The sequence below is a fragment of the Mustela lutreola genome, chromosome 2 (genome assembly GCF_030435805.1).
Source record: "Mustela lutreola isolate mMusLut2 chromosome 2, mMusLut2.pri, whole genome shotgun sequence".
Taxonomy (NCBI): Eukaryota; Metazoa; Chordata; class Mammalia; order Carnivora; family Mustelidae; genus Mustela; species Mustela lutreola.
The window spans coordinates 103,872,792-103,894,031 of NC_081291.1; the positions used below are offsets into that span (position 1 = coordinate 103,872,792).

At 46.8% G+C, this 21,240-nt stretch overlaps 1 protein-coding gene across 4 annotated transcripts in view; it reads right to left on the reverse strand.

The window, feature by feature from the left end:
- MYLK (myosin light chain kinase) overlaps positions 1–21,240 on the reverse strand; it is a 265,162-nt gene that overhangs the window by 113,400 nt on the left and 130,522 nt on the right. For all 4 annotated transcript variants that reach the window (XM_059162872.1, XM_059162871.1, XM_059162870.1 and 1 more), the window contains 5 exons: positions 18,949–19,156; positions 5,100–5,148; positions 3,801–3,966; positions 2,659–2,824; positions 929–947 (listed from right to left, as the gene is read on the reverse strand). In XM_059162872.1, the coding sequence (XP_059018855.1) occupies positions 929–947; positions 2,659–2,824; positions 3,801–3,966; positions 5,100–5,148; positions 18,949–19,156 (608 nt within the window). The remainder of the gene's footprint in view (positions 1–928; positions 948–2,658; positions 2,825–3,800; positions 3,967–5,099; positions 5,149–18,948; positions 19,157–21,240) is intronic.

The window sequence follows — 21,240 nt, forward strand, 5'->3', positions numbered from 1 at the left end:
TCCAGGGATCATAAAAGCCCATGAATGAAGACAGCAGGAGCAAAAGTCTCTCTCTGCAGCTTTCTCAGCTTCCCAAGGCAAAGGGCAAGCCACCATTCCTGCCATTTCCTTGGCCCTCAGCTCAATCCAGAGCCTGTTCTATCTGCATTTCTCCAGTCTGCCTTTATTCTCCCCCCAACCCCTGAGCACCACCCCAGTTTCCACTATGCAACCGCCTCACCCTGGTCCCGGCTGCCCTCTGATCCACGGCCTGCATGGCAGCACAGCTGACCTTCGCTGCAGTGAGAATAAGACCGAGCTTCTCAACGGAGCCCGCAAGGATGCCCTGAGTGAGCCTCTTGGACCTCACCAGACTATCTCCACGGCCTGCCAGGCTGCTGCCACACAGATGTTCTTCTGGGGCCCCTGGGGGGCCCCCCTGGCTCTCATCTCCCCCCTTTCACACATGCTACTGTCCTGCTGGGAACACCCTCCCTGAGCTTTTCCTCGCCTGGCTAATATTCCCCTGCAACGGCCTGAACTCAAACATCAAGCAATCAGGAAGGGTTTCTGCGACCCTCTAACCTCCTTCCTCTGCCTTGGACCTGCCGCAGCTTGTAACTCTGGCTTCGGGCAGCTCTGCCAAAAGCCCTTTCCCTCTGCCAGGCATCTGCCCACCCCTCGGACCTGGCGTCTAGCCAGCGCCCTCCCTAGTGACAGCTAACCGGGACTTAACTGTGTCTTCGAGTCTCGCTGTGCTGGCGAGCCTGCACCAAAGCCTGTGTGGCCTACCACGGCAGGAGAACAAAACCAAGCCTAACAAGAGCCCGACTGTCAGCCCTCCCTCCTATGCAGGGACTCAGAAACTCAGGGCATTTCTCCGTTACAACCTCTCTTTTCTTGCAGGGCATGTCAAGATGGAAACAGTGATGACAAAGCCTAGGCATACCTATTGGCATTGTCCAAACCTGGAAGAAGGGAGAAGGGGAGACTGTTAGTGGACTATCTTATGGACCAAAAAGAGACAATGATAAGACAGCACTGGTTTTCATTTCTTAGGGAGTACTCACCTCCCCAGCTTCTGCCTGGCCCCCATCTACGCTCCTCCCACCTTCCCTCTGCATCCCTGGTGCTGAACCGCTTGGATTAACCGGATAAGCTGGGAGCTGGTCAGATCTCCAGCTCTAAGACACCGTCGAGGCCTCCACGGCTGCCCTGGGCCTTCTCTGGAAGTCTCGGTGACCATACCCTTGTGCCATGGGACGTGTCCCATTCACCGGCCACAGAAGGAAACCAATTGAGGGACAAACCAAAATAAACATCTGAAAATTTCAAACCCAAACAGTTTAAGTTACTTGTGGCCCTCAAAAACAAACCTTCCCAAACGATCTGTTTTGACAAATACCTGCTTTAAAAATGTACAGAGAAAGTGTAATTGGATTCAGTTCTTCAAAGAAAAAAAATACTATATATACATATATTTTTCCTGATGCATCATTTTTAAAGATTTTATTATGGAAAATTTCAAAATGTACAATAGTAGAGAGGATATAACCAACTCTGAAAGCCATCACTCAGACTAAGGAAATAGCACCATTTAGCCTGTCTTTTTTATTCCTTTTTGTTTTGGATTTCAGAGCAGCTTCTTCTGGGAGTTATTTTAAAACACATCCCAGGCAGCATATCATTTTGTCATTAAGTACTTGGGAAGGGAGAAGTTCTTTAATTTAGAGCTAGGGCAAGTCAGGGGTGTGGCTTGACCATTCTTCTTAATGCCTAACAGCGGGTCCGATCCCACGGTGAGCTGTGAAGTCTCATTCCTGGGTCCAGACCAGGACTTTCGGTGGTGTAGAATGAAACAGAGAATACCAGGGTACTGTGTGTGGTACAACTTAGGACTGTTTTAACGGAAACAATATGTTTATATCCATATATATGGCCTGTGTCACAACACAGAACAAAACGCTTTGGGTTATGAAAAACACTCCAGGCAACAGTGGTAAAGAGAGTAAGGAGGAACAGTTTCTGAAAAGAGAAGGGAATGTGGAAGAAAAAAATCATGGGAGACAGAAAGGTAAGAAAGGGGGAGGAGAGTGAAGGTTGTTTCCCTCCCACCTTGCTCAAGGTTCCCGCTCGATAGAGCGATGTCAACCCCCTTCCCTACCCATACTGCTGCTTCCACAGGCTGGACTTGGCAGAACCAAGGGGAATGTAAAGAGGAGACAGATTCAAAGAGATTTCCAGGGAAGAACTGACAGGGCTGGATGCCTACAGGAAGGAGGAGGCAAAGGTCAAAGGAGATGCTGAACGTCTGGTCCAGATGCAGAGGAAAAGCAGAATCCTGCAGTAGAAAGAGTTTAAAGTTGAGGGAACGCCCGAGGGGAAGGACAGAGAGGATGATAAGTTAAATTTTAGGCAGGTTAAATTTGGGGTCATGGCAAGGTATTTGGAATGTCCACTCTTCTGGTGGCAATCAGAGGTACAAAAAGGAATGTGAGTGAGAAAAAAGACACTGAAGACACAGGTGTGGGGCACCGTGCCGGGACATGAGTTCGAGATCCTGGCCCAGGAGGAACGCTCGGGGAGGGGGGTGGATCAGTGGAACATGTTCCTGTAATGAACAGCAGGGTATAGAAGCCAGGCAGGGGCATCCTGTAAGAGCCCCCCACCACTTGATACCTTGGATAGAAAGTTCGGCCGACATGGAGGCCTTCCCTGACCCATTCACCACCAGGCATGTGTACACGCCCACATCATCGCGGCTGACCTCGTGGATTTCCAGAACTTGTACCCCATTCTTCTCAGACATAGACACACGGGCACTTGGCTGCAGGGGAACCTCTCCCTGTGGATGGCAAGAGGGCAGCTGGGTCAGAGAAACCTGCTTACTTCATGGCACCCTCCAAGCCTGGCTGGGATGGACACCAGGCCTGGGTAGCACAATCCTCCGCTCTGGGCTCTGTCAGTGTGCTCAGAGAGCAGTCTTTGGACAATCCATGGGCCCTGACTCGAGGTCTGTGTGTGCGGTGTGGCGGCATCAGGTCCGGCTCAGATCAGGTGTATGAGCTTGTTTTAGAGATGCCCTAGTTCAAGGTGGGGAGCCTACATTCCTCACGTTAGCTCTGCTTGGCCACCCTCTCCTTTACTCTTTTCCCAGGCTCAGTCCAGCAGAATCACAAAATAGGGAAAAGGTGTCCCCTTGCTCATTTTGGTCAGGGGCTCCCACCTGTGAGAAAGCTAGTCTCATAGGCCTCTACCCCAAGCTTTCCCCAAGGTTCCTCCCTGCCCTGCTGAACATCCACCCCACCCCTCACGCCCCGTGCTGCTGCCACTCCCCCTCCTCCAGCCCTTCTGCTATGTCTTCACACCACTAGGCCCTGAATGAAATACTCCCAACAGTATTTTGAGGGAGCTGGCATCATCTCTGGTCTCATAGATAAGGACACGAATGTTCCAAGAGACCAAATGATTTGCCCAGCATCACATGTTTTACAAACCAGGGAGCTGTGGCTTGAAACCTAGTCTCATGACTTCAAATTCCACTCTCTGGAGATGGCCGGGTCTGTTCTGACTCAGAAATGTTATGCTGTTTGGGGAGTGTGTGGATTCTAGGACATGGCAGGCTGAGTTACAGAGGCAGAGTGTGCAAATAGAGGCAGGGACAAGCATGGCTATCGGGCATACAGAGAACCCTGGAGAACCATCTACGGTTGAGCAGAAGGAACTGATCAGACAGATGGACACCCGTTGGTCCAAGGGCCTAACCCTCTATAATCAGGGTCCCTGGGCCGGGGCCAGAGTTGGGGCAGATCAAATCTCACCTTGAGCCAGGTGACCTGTGGTTGGGGCCGGCCAGTGATCTTGCACGAAAACCGTCCCATCTGTCCTTCTCGGACTATGGCTCGGCCCAACTTGGTAGCAAACTTTGGTGGGCACTCTCCCCAGATGCTAGGACGAGTCTCCACAGCAGGGGCAGCGAATCTGTCCCTAGAAAGAAATGAGCAGAGAGTCAAGTTGCAATTCAGATCTCTCTGCCCCCACCCACGTCACTTGAGCTGGGTCAGCTACCAGCAAAAGGCAGCCTTCCCAATCCTGTGCCTCATGCACCTTCTGGAAAGGTCTGTGGGACTAAAACCTATTTCCTCTACCCCCTGATCATGCAGTGCAACTTCATGTACTAGCCTCCTTTGTGGTAAGTATACCTGAAGGCTACTGAGCTCTGGCTCAAAGCCTGGGTTTGGGCCAACAGGCCATAAGCAAAAGTGATGTGTGCCACATCCAGGCTAAACCCATAAAAAGCCCCTGTGAGATTCTCCATGCTCTCTCTTGCCCATCCTTCTGGCTGGATGCAGAAGATCCAAGAAAGGCTCCAAGGCCAAGAGATGATGGAACTGCAAAAGGGAAGGCGCCCGGGTCCCTGAACGATGATGGCAATGTTCTCTGACTGTTCTAGAATACCTAAGTTGAGGGACGCCTGGGTGGCTCAGTTGGTTAAGCAGCTGCCTTCGGCTCAGGTCATGATCCCAGCGTCCTGGGATCGAGTCCCACATCGGGCTCCTTGCTCAGCAGGGAGCCTGCTTCTCCCTCTGCCTCTGCCTGCCGTTCTGTCTGCCTGTGCTCGCTCTCTTCTCTCTCTCTCTCTGATAAATAAATAAAATCTTTAAAAAAAAAAAAAAAGAATACCTAAGTTGACTGCTTGAGCAAGAAATAAAACTTTCCCTGTGTTAAACTGTTGCCATTTGGGGGCTGACGTGTTACAGCAACTACTGTTACTTATCTTTATCAGCAAAGGTTTCCTTTCCCTAAGAAGTGCCCCATATGAATGGCCTCTCCCAGGTCTGCTTACTTAAATCTGACTATTGCCTCAAATGTCAGCGATCCCTGCAGACTCTGGGCACACAGTACACTCCCTCAGTGTGTGGCAGCTAGACCGCTCAAAGGGGCTATCCCCACAGGCTAGCAGGTCAGGAGGCGCTGTGCGACAGCCACATCATATCCCAGGGGGCTTTTGCTATTACAACCCAGGATGCCCAGGAAGACTTATGCCCCAGACCTGTTCTGTCAGGTTAGCAGAAAAAGCTAATGCCCCCTTACCCTGGTTTTAACATCCCACAACTTACCCCAAGGTTTTAGAAACAGCAGGCTGACCATGCTTCTTAATAAAGCCCCCTGTGAGGAGGAAACAGAAAGCGAGAGGCTTGAGGAGTCGAGTCTGAGCCACCAACTTGGAGCAACGAAGGTCAGCAAGAGTCAACCACAGAAGTAGGGTAGGATAATGCCGGGAAATAGTTCACCTTGACTGAGCCCATCCTGGGCCAGGCAGGACACCAGGGTGGACACCTGAAATGTATCACTTAAGGCTGGTACTAAGTTGTCCTTCTAGTTCTTAAACAGAAGAGCAAAAGGAGTCATAGAGCCAGTATTAGTGCAGAAAAGTATCCATGCACACCTGTTCTAGATCATTCAACCATTCTGCTGAGCCAATGGACCTTCTACTCCGGGAATTATCGGTGGTGATCCAGAACCTCTCTAGAAGAGGACCCTGGCGGAGTGAGGGAGGGAGATGCACATACATCTCTCTCACCGGATCTATTCACACTGGATACAATCACCATTCCATCCTCCCACGTGTGGCCCAGCAAACAGCAAGATCTGTCCTGCGGGCATGGAGCAGACCCCTGGTCCTGGGCTCACCAGAACCCACACCAGCAGCTCTGTGGACACTGTGGGTCCTGGGTAAGGGGCTGTCATGCCGGACAGGATGTGGCTAAACAGCAAACCCAGTCAGACGCGGGCATGGAGAGGGACCGTTCCTAATGTGACCAGGAACAGGAAGCGACCATAGCGCGCAGGGGGAAAGGAGGACATTTCTGAGATAGTGATCAGCCTGGGAGTTGTTCTCTTTTTGCCACAAGCTGGGAATGTTTATAAAACCCCACCCAAGGCACACACAGAAAGCATGGAAGTCATTCCCTGAATATCAGCAGGCAACTGCAATGGGAAATTTTCAGGGTGTTTACTGGAAAGGGTAAACTTCCTTAAATTCCAGAACCCATCACATCTGTACGAATGCGTAGGAAGATGGGAATGGGTGCCGCGTGTTTCCTTTGGCGTATCTGGCTCAAGGATTAAAGAACCTTAGTGAGAAAGGATTAATAGCAAACACCAGCATTACATGTAAGCTAGGGTTCCAGGCCACTGACAATGATTATCCATGTATCTCTATTTAACATCACTCTGTCACGAGTTGTGTATGGTTTTCATTCCATAATGTGGGTTTGGTTCTTGTCACTCAATAGTGTATTCAAGGTTAAAAGGACTTCTAAGCAGATAAAAAGAGAAACTTGTGCCGGGAGGACCCAACTGACCATCACCAGCAAGATGCTGGGGCCCCTCAGACAATAGCCCTCCAGATGCTGGAGGAAGGACCATCCAGTCAGTCCTTTTTGAAAGTATTGGAGCTGGGGCGCCTGGGTGGCTCAGTGGGTTAAAGCCTCTGCCTCCGGCTCAGGTCATGGTTCCAGGGTCCTGGGATTGAGCCCCACATTGGGCTCTCTGCTCCACCTGGAGCCTGCTTCCTCCCCTCTCTCTCTGCCTGTTTCTCTGCCTACTTGTGATCTCTTTCTCTGTCAAATAAATAAATAATTTTTTTTTAAAAAATGAAAGTATTGGAGCAAATGAGAACCCCAAGCTCTGAAGAGGCTCTGGTCTTAGACCAGCACTTTCCTTTCTGGGCCTCAAAATCAAAGGGAATGATGCTAAAAGTAGAAAAGAAAGTTTACAAAGCTGTTCATTTCAGTCATGCTGGTAACAGTAAAAATTAGAAACAGTGCAAACGTCACACAGTAGGAAGAATAATCAGGAAGGTATACCATTAAACATCTTATTCTGCCATCAAATCATGTTGAAGAGTCCATGAGACAGGCAGAAATAGGTCACGGTATGACAGTTTCTCTTCAGCACGTTTCACTTGGCCAGTGAGCCTCTGTACTCCCCTGAGCTCGTCCTGACTGCCATCTTGCCAGTCCCAGGGGGCAATCCTGTCCCCCGGCACTCAGGCGCTCAACAGTGTTTGCCATGGGGCCACTCCACTCCCAAGTGCCTTCTCCTCCAGACTCTCCTGCTCTCACCAGGTGCCGAGTCTCTTCAATCACCTTCACTGTTCTGCCTTTGCATTTGGGAGTGCCCTGGGGCTGAGACCTGGGTCCTTGCTTTGCACTTCATATTCCTGCCTCCTCCCCACACAATCCCAGGAGGTCTTACATCATCCAATCACTTTAAATGTCACCTATAAACTGATGGCTCTCAAACCATGTTCCCACCAGAACTTCCTGTTCATTCAACAGAAGTATCCAGAAGAGTGCCCAAATCCTTACAGGACTCAAATCCTTGAGAAATAAAGGGATTTTTATGAAAAGAAGAGCAGGTTACAACATTATCTATTCAGTGTGATCTTAACTAGGAAAAAGTAAAATAAAGTATCAAAACACAGGAAAGCAACCAGAAGAAAATGCATCGAAATTTATTAGTAGTGATTGTTTTGGGGTGGTGGGACTGTGAGGAATCGGTTCAGCTGTATTTTTTAAAACCTATAAATATGACAGTAAAGACAAAAACAAGAGGTCTAGTTACCAAAAATAAAGAAAAAAAAGGAGGGGTGGGCAGGTGAATAGGGCCTCTTGCACCTGTCAGCCACACACCCAATCACTGAGGCTCCCTCTGAAAAATATCTACGTACCGTTTACAGCATTTTTTTTTAAGATACCTTTTTTTTTTTTTTTTTTTTTTAAGATTTTACCCATTTGACAGGCAGAGATCATAAATAGGCAGAGAGCCAGGCAGAGAGAGAGAGACGGTGCGGGGAGGCAGGCCCCCCCACCAAGCAGAGAGCCTGATGCGTGGGCTCAATCCCAGGACCCTGGGATCATGACCTGAGCTAAAGGCAGAGGCTTTAACCCACTGAGCCACCCAGGCACCCCTTATCATGCTACCTTATCACTCACTTCACATTGGAGCAAAGATTTGATAAAAATTAGACTGATCATCTGATGAAGGGATGAACAAAATGTGGTCTATATATACAATGAAATATTATTCAGCCAAACAGAGGAATAACATTCTGACACATGTATCGACATGCAAGAACCCTGAGAAAATCTGCTAAGTGAGGAAAGCCAGACTCAGAAAAACGTCTGATTCCATTTTGACGAAATGTTCAGAAGAGGCAAGTGGAGAGAGACAAAGTACATTAGTAGTTGCCAGGGCCTAGGGGGAGGAGGCAGATGGGGAAGACTGCTCAGTGGGCATGGGCTTCTGTTCAGGATGATGAAAAGTTCTGGAACTAGATGGTGGGGATGGTCACACGACTTGGTGAATTGTCCTTAATGTCACTGAATTGTATACTTTAAAATGGCTGCAGTGGTAAATTTATGTGTGCTTGAACTACAATAAAAAAACAGAGTAAGCATTTTTAAGATTCTTGGGAGCTGAACATCTTAATCCAAATGCTAAAATTCTTTTATTCCTTAAAAAAAAAGGGAAAATATGGCATTGCCTAAAAGAAGAGCAAAAGAACACTGCTTGAAGGTACTTCTGTTATCAGGGCGAGAGCAGTTTATGACTGATCCGAAGGTAACACAGCAAGCAGTCAGCTAGCAATGAAATGGGGTGCTTATTTTAATGTGAGTTAACACCAGCGAGTTGACATCAAAACGAAAAGAGAATTTGGGCTAAGATAACTAACAAGGTCTATTTATAGGCAAAAATTTGAAGTTGCAAGTTGTCAGATAAGGCAAAATTAATTTTGTGAAACTATGAAATCTGGCAGAACAGTAAGTCTATGGAGAAAAATAAGTGGAAAGGGGATTAGGATGGAAATGCCAAAAATAGAAGAGTAAGTTAAGAGAATTGGTGAAGACAGGATCGAGTTAGTGAGGGGGGAAAAAAAGGCCAAGGCACTGAAAGTATTTAAACAGTTCTCTTAGGTTTTTCAAGGACGAGTAAAAGAGAGTGCTGGCAGGTTTTAGGAGTGAAAAGTTCAACAGTGGGGGAAACTAGCACTTTTTGTTAAAGCATACAGAGACACTGGGTTGGGACAGAGAATGCTGCCGACAAGGGGAATAATGGGATCAAGATGGTAGGAGACCGAATGCTTCCAAAATACGTGATGATATAACTTATCATCCAAATAGGGACTCTTGACACTGGAAGGGACATAATTAATCATTCTCCAGGGACAACAGGAGTAAACCAGGGCTGTTCCAGGCAAATCAGGAAGCAGTCGCCCTGCTTACAGCCAACTTCAAAGTGAATTTTAAGGATTTCTTAAAACAGTGGTTTTAATCAGAAAAAATGCCCATTTTTTAATAACAGTTAGTAATGTCCCCGTGCTATCCATGGAGTTCACTGCTAACCACCCATGTATGATCTCAAAAAGAAAATAAATGAACGCCTTAACTAAAATATTTACAAAAAATAAAAGGAAAGTAAACTATAATAATACTTATTTCAATCTGTAAGTGTTCAAGCATGACTGTTTCAGGATGTAAATGCTCAGGTGAGCGAGAAGATATGATGACACTTGTCCTGACTCATGACCATTATCTGGATTTAAAAGCAAGTGATCAAGCAAGGTACTAGAAGTCCAGGAAAATGAAAGGAGATAGGTATTCATCTGGACACTTAAAAATAAAAAGAGTTGAAAAAAGAACTATTTCTCAATAAAGAGAGAAAGAAACTAAAAAGAAGAAAAATATTAAGATAGCCTAAAAAGGGATAGTGTTAAGATCAATGGCAAAGTGGACATATGATATAAAAAAGAATGTACAAGGGGCACCTGGGTGCCTTACTAGGTTAGGTGTCTGCCTTTCCGCTCAGGTCCTGATCTCAGAGTCCTGGGATTGAACTACGAGTCAGGCTCCCTGCTTAGCAGGGAGTCTGCTTCTCCCTCTCCCTCCACCTGTCCCTCCTGCTTATGCTCTCTCTCTCTCTCAAATAAATAAAATATTTTTGAAAAAAATGCAAAATAAACTTAAAGTAAGATAATATAGCAAGACAAGTTATAGAGCACTGGGATACAGAAAACGAAAAACAGAAGAGCGTGTGGAGTGTGTGTGTTGAGGGGGTGGGGTTGGTGTCACTAACTCTTTCCCCTTTCCTCAGGTTTTTCTTCAAAAACCTGATCCGTGTTTAGATCTGACTCGTTCTTCCAGGATTAGCCCAAGTTCTTCCTCCAAGAAGACATCACAGACTATCTCAGCCTCCAGAGGTCTCCTTCTCCTCTGAGTTTACAAGCCCATGTGTGGATTGTTGGCCAACAAGCCCACACTCCCTTGGCTGGAGTTGTGCTTTCATGGGCTGATGTCCCATCTGACCAACCAGGTTCCTGCAGAAAGGATTCGACCAAGTACTGTGTCTCCCACACAACATCCCACACAGTTACCACCTCATAAATACATCCAGATGTTGAATCTTAACAGCAATATAATAATGAAATGTGAGGTGAGGAGAGTCAGTCTCTTGAGGGCAAGAACCAACACTTGCTGCCCTTCAAGCCCAGCAAATAGCACAGTCACTACCTTCTGATGAATGGAGGGGCTGGAACTGGGAGCCACTAGTTAAGGCCAGGGGAGGGGCCAAGAAATGAGACCAGGGAGAATGGGGGTGAAAGGCCATAGCATCCACAGTGACGATCAGAGTGGCCCTGGCCAGGGGCACTGGAAGATGCGGTAGAGTATGGTGACTTTGGGAGCCACCCTCCAGGAGCCGAACAGGACCAAGGGACACACAGCGGACTCTTCTGTAGAGCAAGGAAGACATGAGACTTTTGCCGAGATGGTCTTGACACGCAAATATTTCATGGGCAAGAAACCCATGGGACACAAAGAACAATGTTCATTTCTAACACATTTTTACTATTAACTTTGACGAGACAGAAAAGGACAATGACTCAGAGCATTTTACAATTCTGACTGGATTGTTTAATAGGGCACAGGCCCCTACCAAAAGGAAGGGGCATCAGAGAGTGCTAGAAACTGAGAAGAGTTTATACAAAATATCAATGGGTGATAGAATTACAGGTCTGTAGGAAGGTGGAGAATGTAGATTTTAAAAAGACATTACAAGAGAAATAAGAGCACACACACTAGTACATGGAGAATCGGAACAGACCTTCCCGAGGTAGACAATAATTGAAGACTCAGCCACTTTAAACAGACATGGGCTCAAAATCCAGAATCTCATTGATCTAATCCAATGTGAAAATAAAAAGGATCTAAGCAATCTGTCCCTGGGAAAGGGGAGCAGCAAAAAAGGTGGCACAGGAGAGTTTCCTACAAATCCCAAATCCCCCAAGAACAAATCCCAAATCCCCCAAATCCGGGGCACTAGTATAGCCGGGATAGCGGTCCCTAGGGCCACTCTTAGCCCTTATGTTCCACGACATGGGGTCACTTTCCCCAGGCTCGCCGGCTGACCCTTTTTCTCCCACATAGTCAGGGAGCCCTGGCTTGTAGGACAGGGGTTTCATGGGGGTGTAGAGAGTGGATGCTGCAGGACAGAGGCCCTGGGGGACGTGTGCTTAGGTGGACAATGTACAGGAGGCCGACCTTCTGGAAGAGGAGTGCCAGGCCGACCTAGTGGGAGCGCAGGCCTTGTTTGGAACAGGGGCAACTAAAAGGCAAAGCATAAAACCTATAGATCTTGCCATCCAGTGATGGATAAAGGAGGAACAGAGGAAAATCTATCTTTCTGGGATAAAGGGATAAAGGAACAAAAGCAAAACAAGGGAAGCAGAGGTGAGGGGGCGGAGGTGAGTTGCTTTCTATTGTTTCACTGGCCAATATGCTGTTGTTAAAAGATACGACACATTGATCCCTCTGGTTTGGATCTGGGACATGCCTTCTACAAGGAGACGGAAACAACCGTTGCTTAGTCAATTTCCAGGAAATCGATGCTTAAAGACAGGAGACCAATGGCAGCTCCCTCCCCCCACACACTTTAGTGAGATATTCTGCCTAAGTAAAATCATCTCATTTTCTTCCTTGATCCCCTCCAATGGCTTTCCATTACCAGCGTCTATCCCCTGCCTGCCTCTCCAGACCTATTCTTATTCTGCTGACCCCACTAACTCTCTCATTATTTCTCACCCTAAATGATGTCTGCATAAAGACCCATAACTCTTTGTCTGGGCCCTTATTTCTGGTCTTAGGAGCAGACTCAGTTCACACAGAGGGCAAGCCAGGGTGATGGAGAGCTCATGTCTCAGGAAGGAGCCCTCAAGTGAGGACAGATGGAGATCTGGGACGGTGGAGTGGTAAACACTACCCCCCTTCAGTTAAATCCGAGTTCCTAGGGCTACTCTTCTTCCTTAAGTTCCATGATGTGAGATCCTCCTTCCTCTTGCTATCACATTCCAGGCAGTCGGTTACCGGCTGTCTTTTTCACGCATAGTCAAGGAGCTCTTAATTTTACTACAGAAGTTATACTTGTGGGGTGCCTGGGTGGCTCAGTGGGTTAAGCTGCTGCCTTCAGCTCAGGTCATGGTCTCAGGGTCCTGGGATCAAGTCCCGCATCGGGCTCTCTGCTCAGCAGGGAGCCTGCTTCCCTCTCTATCTCTCTGCCTGCCTCTCTGTCTACTTGTGATTTCTCTCTGTCAAATAAATAAATAAAATCTTAAAAAAAAAAAAAACGTTATACTTGTTCCTTGGTTATAGTCTCTCTTTCTCAGGGGGCAGGGACCCTGTGTGAGCCACTCTGCTCTTTCGCCAGGGCCTGACCCAGAGAGGAACAGAGCCACGAATAGGGTGATGGATACAGGAATCTGCTCTTTACTCACTGGAGACATTCTATGATGAGGGGGCATATCTTTGGTTTGTGGCAGAGACAAAAGTGGGCAGCCTCAGAACCCTTCACCTCCGGTGGTAGGGGGAAGCTGGGGAAAGAAGTCCATAGTGGCGGAGAAGGAGGATTCTGCTCGAAGGCTGGAGTACGTAGCAGAGAGAGAAGAAAGAGTGATGATGGCCAAGGCCAGGTCCAGAAAGGAGTGTGTGTGGTGGGGGAGGGGGGCTAGATTTTTCTCCCTCCTATTTATTTCAAAGAAAACTCCCTAAGAGGAGGACCTCCTGTCTAAATCTACTCCCCAGTGAATACGTATTCATTATTTTAAATTTTACTTTAAAAAAATTATTCATTGCATTCTAATGCAGAGTGGTTAATGGCTTGGAATTTATTTTTCAGAGATGAAAATAACCTTGATCCACATCCTCTGAAAGTATTGCTTTTGCTACTCCTCTCCCCCTAGAATACGTCACCCCTATAGCTTCCTCACTGCTCAGGGCACTGGACGTGTCAAGCACGGCCAGGATAACCATGTAAGTTACTATCTAAACTGGGATCCTTCTGAAAGTCAAAGGAGGCTCAGTTTATCATGACATTGGCAGAATAGGCATAACTCAGATAAATGGTCACCCTAATGATACCCGCCATGCCCACAGGGCTGCAAAAGGGTCAAGCACCTGGCAATCACGTTTTATGCTCATCGCCATGCCCCTTACAGGAGCAGATGGGAACATGGTTGTACCTGTCCTCAGGATGATCAATCCCAATCTTGCCAGTGACATGGAGGAAGGACTGGATACAAGCTAGCTCTGGTTGTGTTATACCCGTTCTCTACACATCTTCTCCCGGTTTTGTAGCTGCTTTCTCGCAACTTGTGTGCACACGTTCCCATTCTGCCTTTCCAGCTCGTATCACATACCACTGCTAACTTTTAGAGCTGCTCTGTGTTACTCAGCTGATATTCCAAATGGATAGTTACAAAAGGAGAAATATGTCAGTCAGATTGCATGAAATACTTTGGGGATATTCTGATAAAGTGTTTAGCGCTGGTTAATTCTATGCATCAATTTAACTGAGCTGTGAGGTGCCTAGATATTTGGTCAAACATTATTTTGGATGTTGGTGTAAGGGTGCTTTGGTGTGGTTTTTTTTTTTTTTTTTAAGGTTTTATTTATTTGAGAGAGAGAGAGAGAGAGAGAGAGCCCACGCAAGCAGGGAGGGCAGGGGTGGAATGAGACTGACAAGCAGACTCCACGCTGAGTGTGGAGACTGACCTGGGACTGGATCCCACGACCCTGAGATCATTACTGAAGGCAAGGTGAAAGCAGGAGTCAGATACTTAACCAAATGAGCCATCCAGTAGCCCCTGCATGAGGGTGTTTTTGGATGAGATTAACATTGACATCAGTAGATGGAGTAAAACAGATGGACATCACTAATGTTAGTGGGCCTCATCCAATCAGTTGAAGACCCAAATAGAAGGAAAAGGTGAGGAATTCCTCCCATGTGACTGCCTCTAAGCCGGGACATGGGTTTTTCCTCTGCAGTTGACTTAAACTGAAACATCAGCTCTTCTGGTTTTGGAGTCTGCCAGTCTTTGCCCTGAAACAACCCTATCAACTCTCTTGGCTCTTGGGCCTTCGGACTCGGATTAGAACTACACCATTGACTCCCGTGGGTCTCCAGCTTCCGGACTACAGATCTTGGGACCTGTTAGCCTCCGTGACTGTGTGAGCCAACTTCTTGTAATGAATTTCTCTCTACATATATAGGTGTGATCTATTCTGTTTCCTGGAATCCTCTGACAGTCGGTATAAGCACTAGCCCATGGTTCTTGCAGCACTGGTACCCACAGGCAGCAGCAACAAGAAACTTGTTAGGAATGAAAATTCTTGAGCGCATCCCAACCTACTAAATCAGAAACTCTGGGGCAAGGCCTAGCGTGTGTGGTTCTGGAAGCCCCTCAGGTGATTCAATATATGCTTACATTTGATAATCACTGTATTGGGCTAAATATATCACATGGGTCATTGATTCTTTCCTTGTTCTCAAAGTGTGATGCAGGGACCAGCAGCATGGGCATCACCTGGTACTGGTTAGAACCGCAGACCCTCAGGCCCTACTCCAGACCCGTGGAATCAGAATCTGCATTTTCAACAAGATTCCCAGGGGATCTGTGGGTCCCTGCATTTGCACTCAGCAATCTTGTAAGGTGAGTATGAGCCATCCTGAGGCCTGGACCTCTTCTGGGCCTGCAAGTTTGGCTTACCCTGGGCTCCTGAGCCCAAGTCTTAAAATTAGCCCTCTATTACTTAAAATGACGTAAGTGGCTCCCTGGTCCCTGGAACACAAAGGGCCTTCTGAGACTCAGACCATCAAGTCTGGGGCACACCTGTCGCTTCAGTCCTGTCCCTCACTGCACCTAAAGTTCTAGGCTCACTCTGTGGAAGTGACTGCCCAGGACCACTCACCACCTTCTTCATATACGTGGATTTTCTTTTTTCTCTGTGTAAGTCTTGTTAATCCCTATTCCAGTGGGATCTTCTAGAGCTATGCTGTCCAACACGATAGGCATTAGCCATATGTGGTCACTGAGCTCTTAAGATGGGACTAGTCTGAATCGAGATGTTGCTGTAAGTGCAAAATATTTCCCAAAGCCTAAAAAATGTAAAATATTACCTTAATAGTTTTATGTTGATTCTATCTTGGATATACTGGGTTAAGTAAGATATTTTTAAAGAGATTAGTCTAATTCTTTTAAGATTTTCTTTATTTATTTGACAGAGAAAGATCACAAGTAGGCAGAGAGGCAGAGAGAGAGGGGGAGAAGCAGGCTTCCTGCTGAGCAGAGAGCCCGACTCGGGGCTTGATCCCAGGACCCTGAGATCATGACCTGAGCTGAAGGCAGAGGCTTAACCCACTGAGCCATCCAGGTGCCCCTGGGTTAAGTAAGATATTTTATGAAAACTGACTTCACCTGTTTTTTTGAATGTGGCTACTAGAAAATTTAAGATTATGTATGTTGCTCACATTGTGTTTCTATGGACAGTGCTCTGCTGGAGAACAGGCCTGTGGCCCCACTATTAGAGAGGAAAGCTCCCAGAGGGCAGATGCCATGTCTCTTTTTCGGTCTGTACCCAATCTCTGCAAGCAGCCCCCTGGAGGCGGGTGAGTGTCGGGACTGGCCACAGAGAGCCCTTCCAGGGCTCACTGTAGGGCTGCACGACAGCATCTAAGGCAATGAACAGTCCTGTCATTGAGGTACTCATGCTCATGAAGGATGTTATATGTTTCCTGGCCCCAGATACCAGACAGGAAATCAGACGAAGGAATATATTCCTCTATTCTCCATGCAAAGGTTTCCCTCTGGACGTAGTTCTCAGGATATTAAGAGCAAGTTCAAATACTATAAGGCCTCATTTACCAGGTACCTACTATCTGCCAGTGCTGCACCGATCCTTACACAACCTATGGGGCAGCTGTGGTTCCCGCTTACAGAAAAGGAAATAAGGCTCCAAAAGGTGAAAGTTCCCCAGAGTTAGAAATCAGTGGAGCTAAAATCCAAGACCACTTAACAATAGTGCCTTCCAGTCTAAACCACAGGGAATCGGAAGTCTTCACATATGAATGATACTCTTCATTCTAGGGCCTCTGCTCTTTCTGAACAAGGAGCATAGCAGAGAGTTGGTGAGCAGGCAGGTGGCTGCTAGAGCCCCTTTGTATGAATTCAGGCTTCCTTCCAGACCTGTGGTCTATGGGGTGGTCTTAAGCCATACACCAGCTGAAACTGGTCTTTGGTACGGAAGCAGAATGCATACAAGCCCACTCACATTTAAAGATGCTGCAGTCTTTAGGCCATTCTCTGTGTCCTAGGATTAGAAGACATGCAACATCTTCAGTGGTCTGGGCCTGAGTCTCCCCACATGAAAACCAAAGGAGAGGGCACAGGGTTGGGAGCCTTCTTGAGAGCTCTCCTGCCTTCTTTCCTCCCTGTTGCCCACGCCTCAGCTAAGCAGGAAAAATTTTAGTAGGTCGTCAGCCCTAACTTCCTCAATAATGGCAACTGAAAGAAAGATTTCATATTACTTGGGGGTTTATATAGCTCCTTTCCATTCCTTTAAAACGGATCACAGAAAACAAAGGCTAGCACAGTCTACAGTCACCACTGAATTTAAACCCTTGACTTGCAGAAACAGAGGTCCAGAGGTTTAAAGTTACACATATGATTGGCAAAAGTTGGGACCAATCCCTTGGACCCCTGACTCATAATTCCCCATCCCCCCAGCAATAAACAGAAAGCCAGAAAAGAAGTATTATAGACTGAATTTTTGTGTCAGCACCCAAATTCCTAACCCTCAGTGTGACTGTATTTGGAGACAGGGCCTGGGAGAAGGTGATAAAAGTTCAATGAGGTCATAAAGGTGGGTCCCGACTCTAGCAGAGCTGTTGCCCTTGTAAAAAGAGGAAGAGACACTGTAGTATTCTCTCTGTATCATTTTGAGGACACAGGGGCCATCTGCAAGCCAGGAAGGGATCTCGCACCAGAAACCAGACCCCAGCTGCACCTTGACTTCAGACTTCCAGCCTCTAGAACTATGAGAACATAAGTTTCTGTTACTGAAGACATGTAGTGTACAGTATTTTGCTATGACAGCTTGAGTTGACTAATACAGGGGGGAAAGTAATTTTTCTTTGTGAGCCTCAACTCAAAGTTTGGATATTGAAAAGTACAGAGGAAAGTACAGTACTGGAACTCTCCTAGGTGAAGACCATTCAGAGACTCTGCTCAGGGGCCACTTTCCATCTGGAATGCTCCAGCCCACAGGCAGTTGAAGGTCATTGAAAGGAATGAGTCACTCGGTTAAAGAATTTGGGGAAAGCATCCAAACTATGTACATTCTGTTCCGTGAAACAGCCTGTCTGTCTTTCCATGATGTAGAGAAGCAGAGAAAACATTGGCCCAGGTGTGCCTTACCCCTTCTGGAAACTTTCCTGGCTACCTTAATCCTCACATACAGTGTCCCTCAAAACCAGGCTGGGAACACTGTCCCCTGAGAGGGAAGAAAGTGAGAAAGGACTTCTGGCTTATTAGCCTTTAGAAAGGCCTAGAAGGGTCGAGGGAACCTTGTCATACCTCTGAGGGTCTGACAAACCCTCATGTCCTTTTGGACATCAGGCCTTTAAGCAGCAGCCAGTGGCCTGAACTGGAAATGGTCCCTCCAGTGGAGGGCTGGTCTTCAGTATGTGGGGGTTACACTAGCGGCAAAAGAAACAGCTTTACTGGTGGTCAAGAATTTTTCCTGGAAGTTTTAAAGTTAATAAAGTTGATAGAATCTCTTCAGTACATGGGGGGGGGGGAGACAAAATAATTAGTGTTAACACATTGGTATATTATCTCCTATATATTTTTCTGAGTTTTACAACATTTGTATAAATAGGCAAGTATTACTTTATAAGGAGGATAAGAAACACTGTTCGTTCATTCTCCAAATATCTCAGAATCTATTCTGTGCCGGTAAGTTTTCTAGATGCTAGAGATACAACATAAACAATATCAAGAGCCTCACCTCCTAGTTTCTAGTTAGAGGTGAGGGTGGAGGAGAGAATAAAGAAATGGGAAGCAGGAAGAGAGCTAGAAGAAACTATTGAGGGAGAGTGAGAGGATGGAGAACCCTAGGGTTGAGGAGGCCAGAAAGGGTTGGCTAAGGAGGGGACATGTGAGCAGAGACCGGAAAGAGGTGAGGGCTGTGGACGGAGCTCTTGCTTTGACAAGGAATGGCAGGGGAAGGCTCTGAGGCTAGCTCAAGGAAGGGCAGAGGGCCTGGCCGGGAGTGGTGGATGGGTCTAGAGTGCCAGGTGGGGCAGTCTGGTCTCAGCCTCAGTGTGAGGGGAAGCCATGGGAAGGCTGGAACAGCAAAGTGAGGTGACGTGAGTTTGACATGACTTCTAGGGTGTCTCCCTCATTCCCTGGAATGTTTTTCCCATTAGATTAAATGGTCCTGAGTTCAAGGATGGGCGTGCTTTCTCTTGTGTGTTTCTCTTCTGCCCAAGAGAGGGCAGAAGCAGGAGCTGCAGGCCTTGGGCAAGTGGATAGCTCATCTCCCACCACGGCTCTCGCTTCCTAAAACTCACCTTCCACCGTCAACTCCACAGTCACCTGGCGGGCACCACTATCATTGGTGGCTTCACAGGTATACTTTCCTTTGTCCTCCTCCCGGACAGCACGAATCACAAGGCTGAAAGCTCCCCGGATACTGCAGTCCAGCAGGAAGCGGCCCCCACTGGTGATTGGTTGCCCATTTCGGTGCCACGTCACGTGGGGCTCTGGGTAACCCCGGACCTTCAAGAAGAAGAAAGGGTAAGAAGAGCTTACACTTCAGGAGTGGTTCCTATGTGCCAGGTGTGGTTCTGAGTGTTTTACACGTCATAACTCCTCATTAACTCATAACATTCTTTGAAGCAGATAGGACTTCCACGACATAAAGAAATGGAGGCACAGAGCATCTTGTGGTAGATTCCCGAGGTCTCCAAGGTAGAGAGTGGCAGAGCCAGGCATCCTGGCTCCAGAGCCCTCTACACAAGTGATTCAAGCCTGGTTGCATATTGGAATTCCCAGAGGAAGCTTAAAAAAAAATGCCACCACTCAGAGCCTACCTTGGACCAATTAAATCAGAATCCCCGAGGATGAGGACTGAGCGTGAGCATTCCAGACCAGTGCTTCCCATTCGGACATGCCAATAAATCACTTATTAAAATGCAGATTCTGCTTCTCTAGGTCTGGCGCGGGGCCTGAGATTCTTCAGTTCAGACAAGGTCTCGGGCGATGCCGATGTTTCTGGTCTCCGGAACTCACCTTTGAGTTGCCCAGGAGGGAAGCCACGCTAGCCACACGTGGCCGTGGAGCCCTCCAAATGTGGCTGGTACTAACTGAGCTGTACGGTAAGTATAAATGACACACTGGGTTTTGAAGACTTAATGAAAAAAAGAATGTAAAATTCTCTTGATAATTTGAAAATATAGACTACCTGTTGAAAGATCGTATTTTTGACATGTTGGGTTAAGTGGAATATGTTGTTAAAATTAATTTCACCTGTTTTTTTTACTTTTTCAATGGGATATTAGAAAAGTTACAAAAACACTGTGCATTTGCATGATGTTTTTTGGGAGCAATGCGGCTTTAGACCACTCTGTCTCCAATACTAGTCAGCAGCTAACATCTGTTGAGTGCTAAGTATTAAGCACTCTTGTAAGTACCTGACACAGGTGAGCCTTACAGTGACTTGTTTGGAGAGAAGATATTTCCCCAATGAGGAAAAATTAAGAGAGATAAATTCCAAGAAAAGACATCACCTTGAGTTTCAGACAAAGAAGTTTCCTTTAAGCCCTGAAACTCAACAGGCCCATGAGAATGGGCAGATCTTTAGAGGAGTGGGGTTCAGACTGGCCCATCAATGTGCAGCCTGGGACCCAGAATGAAGAGATTTTAGCACTGGACAATGCACAGCAGACATCACAGAAGTCTCCAGAGAAAAAAGCTGTTTGCGTTATAAATTGGTGGTAGTGATAGCTTTTACCTGTGTATCACTGTAAGATAAGAGACGGTGAATATGGATGGAACAAAACCAAAATTTGCTGGATGACCCCAAACAGAATTCACAAAGAAAGACTCCAATGACCCCCCTCCCACCCCAGGAAGGTCAGCAAAGATGATGCTATATTAGCACAGGGGGGAGCATCCAAACTTGGCATCCAAACACAGTGAGCTCCCTGAGCACGCCAGTGCAGAAACAACTGTGCTAACAATTTCAGGGGTCATTGTTGGACTGTGCTCGCCTCCCTTCCCAGGCATCCTGCTTCCAGCTCATCCTCAAACCCATTTCTCAGTAGCCAAGGTACAGATGTTTTCCTTGGGAAGGAAGACAGGAAACACAGGGAAAGTCCCCAAAGTGAACAATCCCTTCTTTGGTTATTCCATAGTCACCTGTCAGCACAACTTTATAAATCTCACAAGGCCTGCCTCCCCATTCTCACTAATTAGTAGTCTGGCTTCAATTTAAAAAAAGAACAAACAAACAAATAAAAACCAAAAAACAAAATTCAAAACTTCAAATCAATATTGTCCATCTTATTTATAAATTCTGGAAACAAACAAACAAAAAATCCCTTTCCTATTAAAATCTAAGCCATATTCATGACAGAGATTGAGTATCTGTGAGGGAATGCTGAGATTCTGAAGTCTATCCCCTGGAAGTAGTCAACAGTGTTTGTCACCAACACACTCATACACTTTCTGAGGTGGGTGGTGGTGAGGTGTCCCCCTTCACTTGGACAGATAAGCTCTGACATCTGTTACAATATGAAACAAAGGGTTATTGGTGGTTGTCTCTGGGTCTCTACTTTTTTTCTTTACTGAACAATTATCTT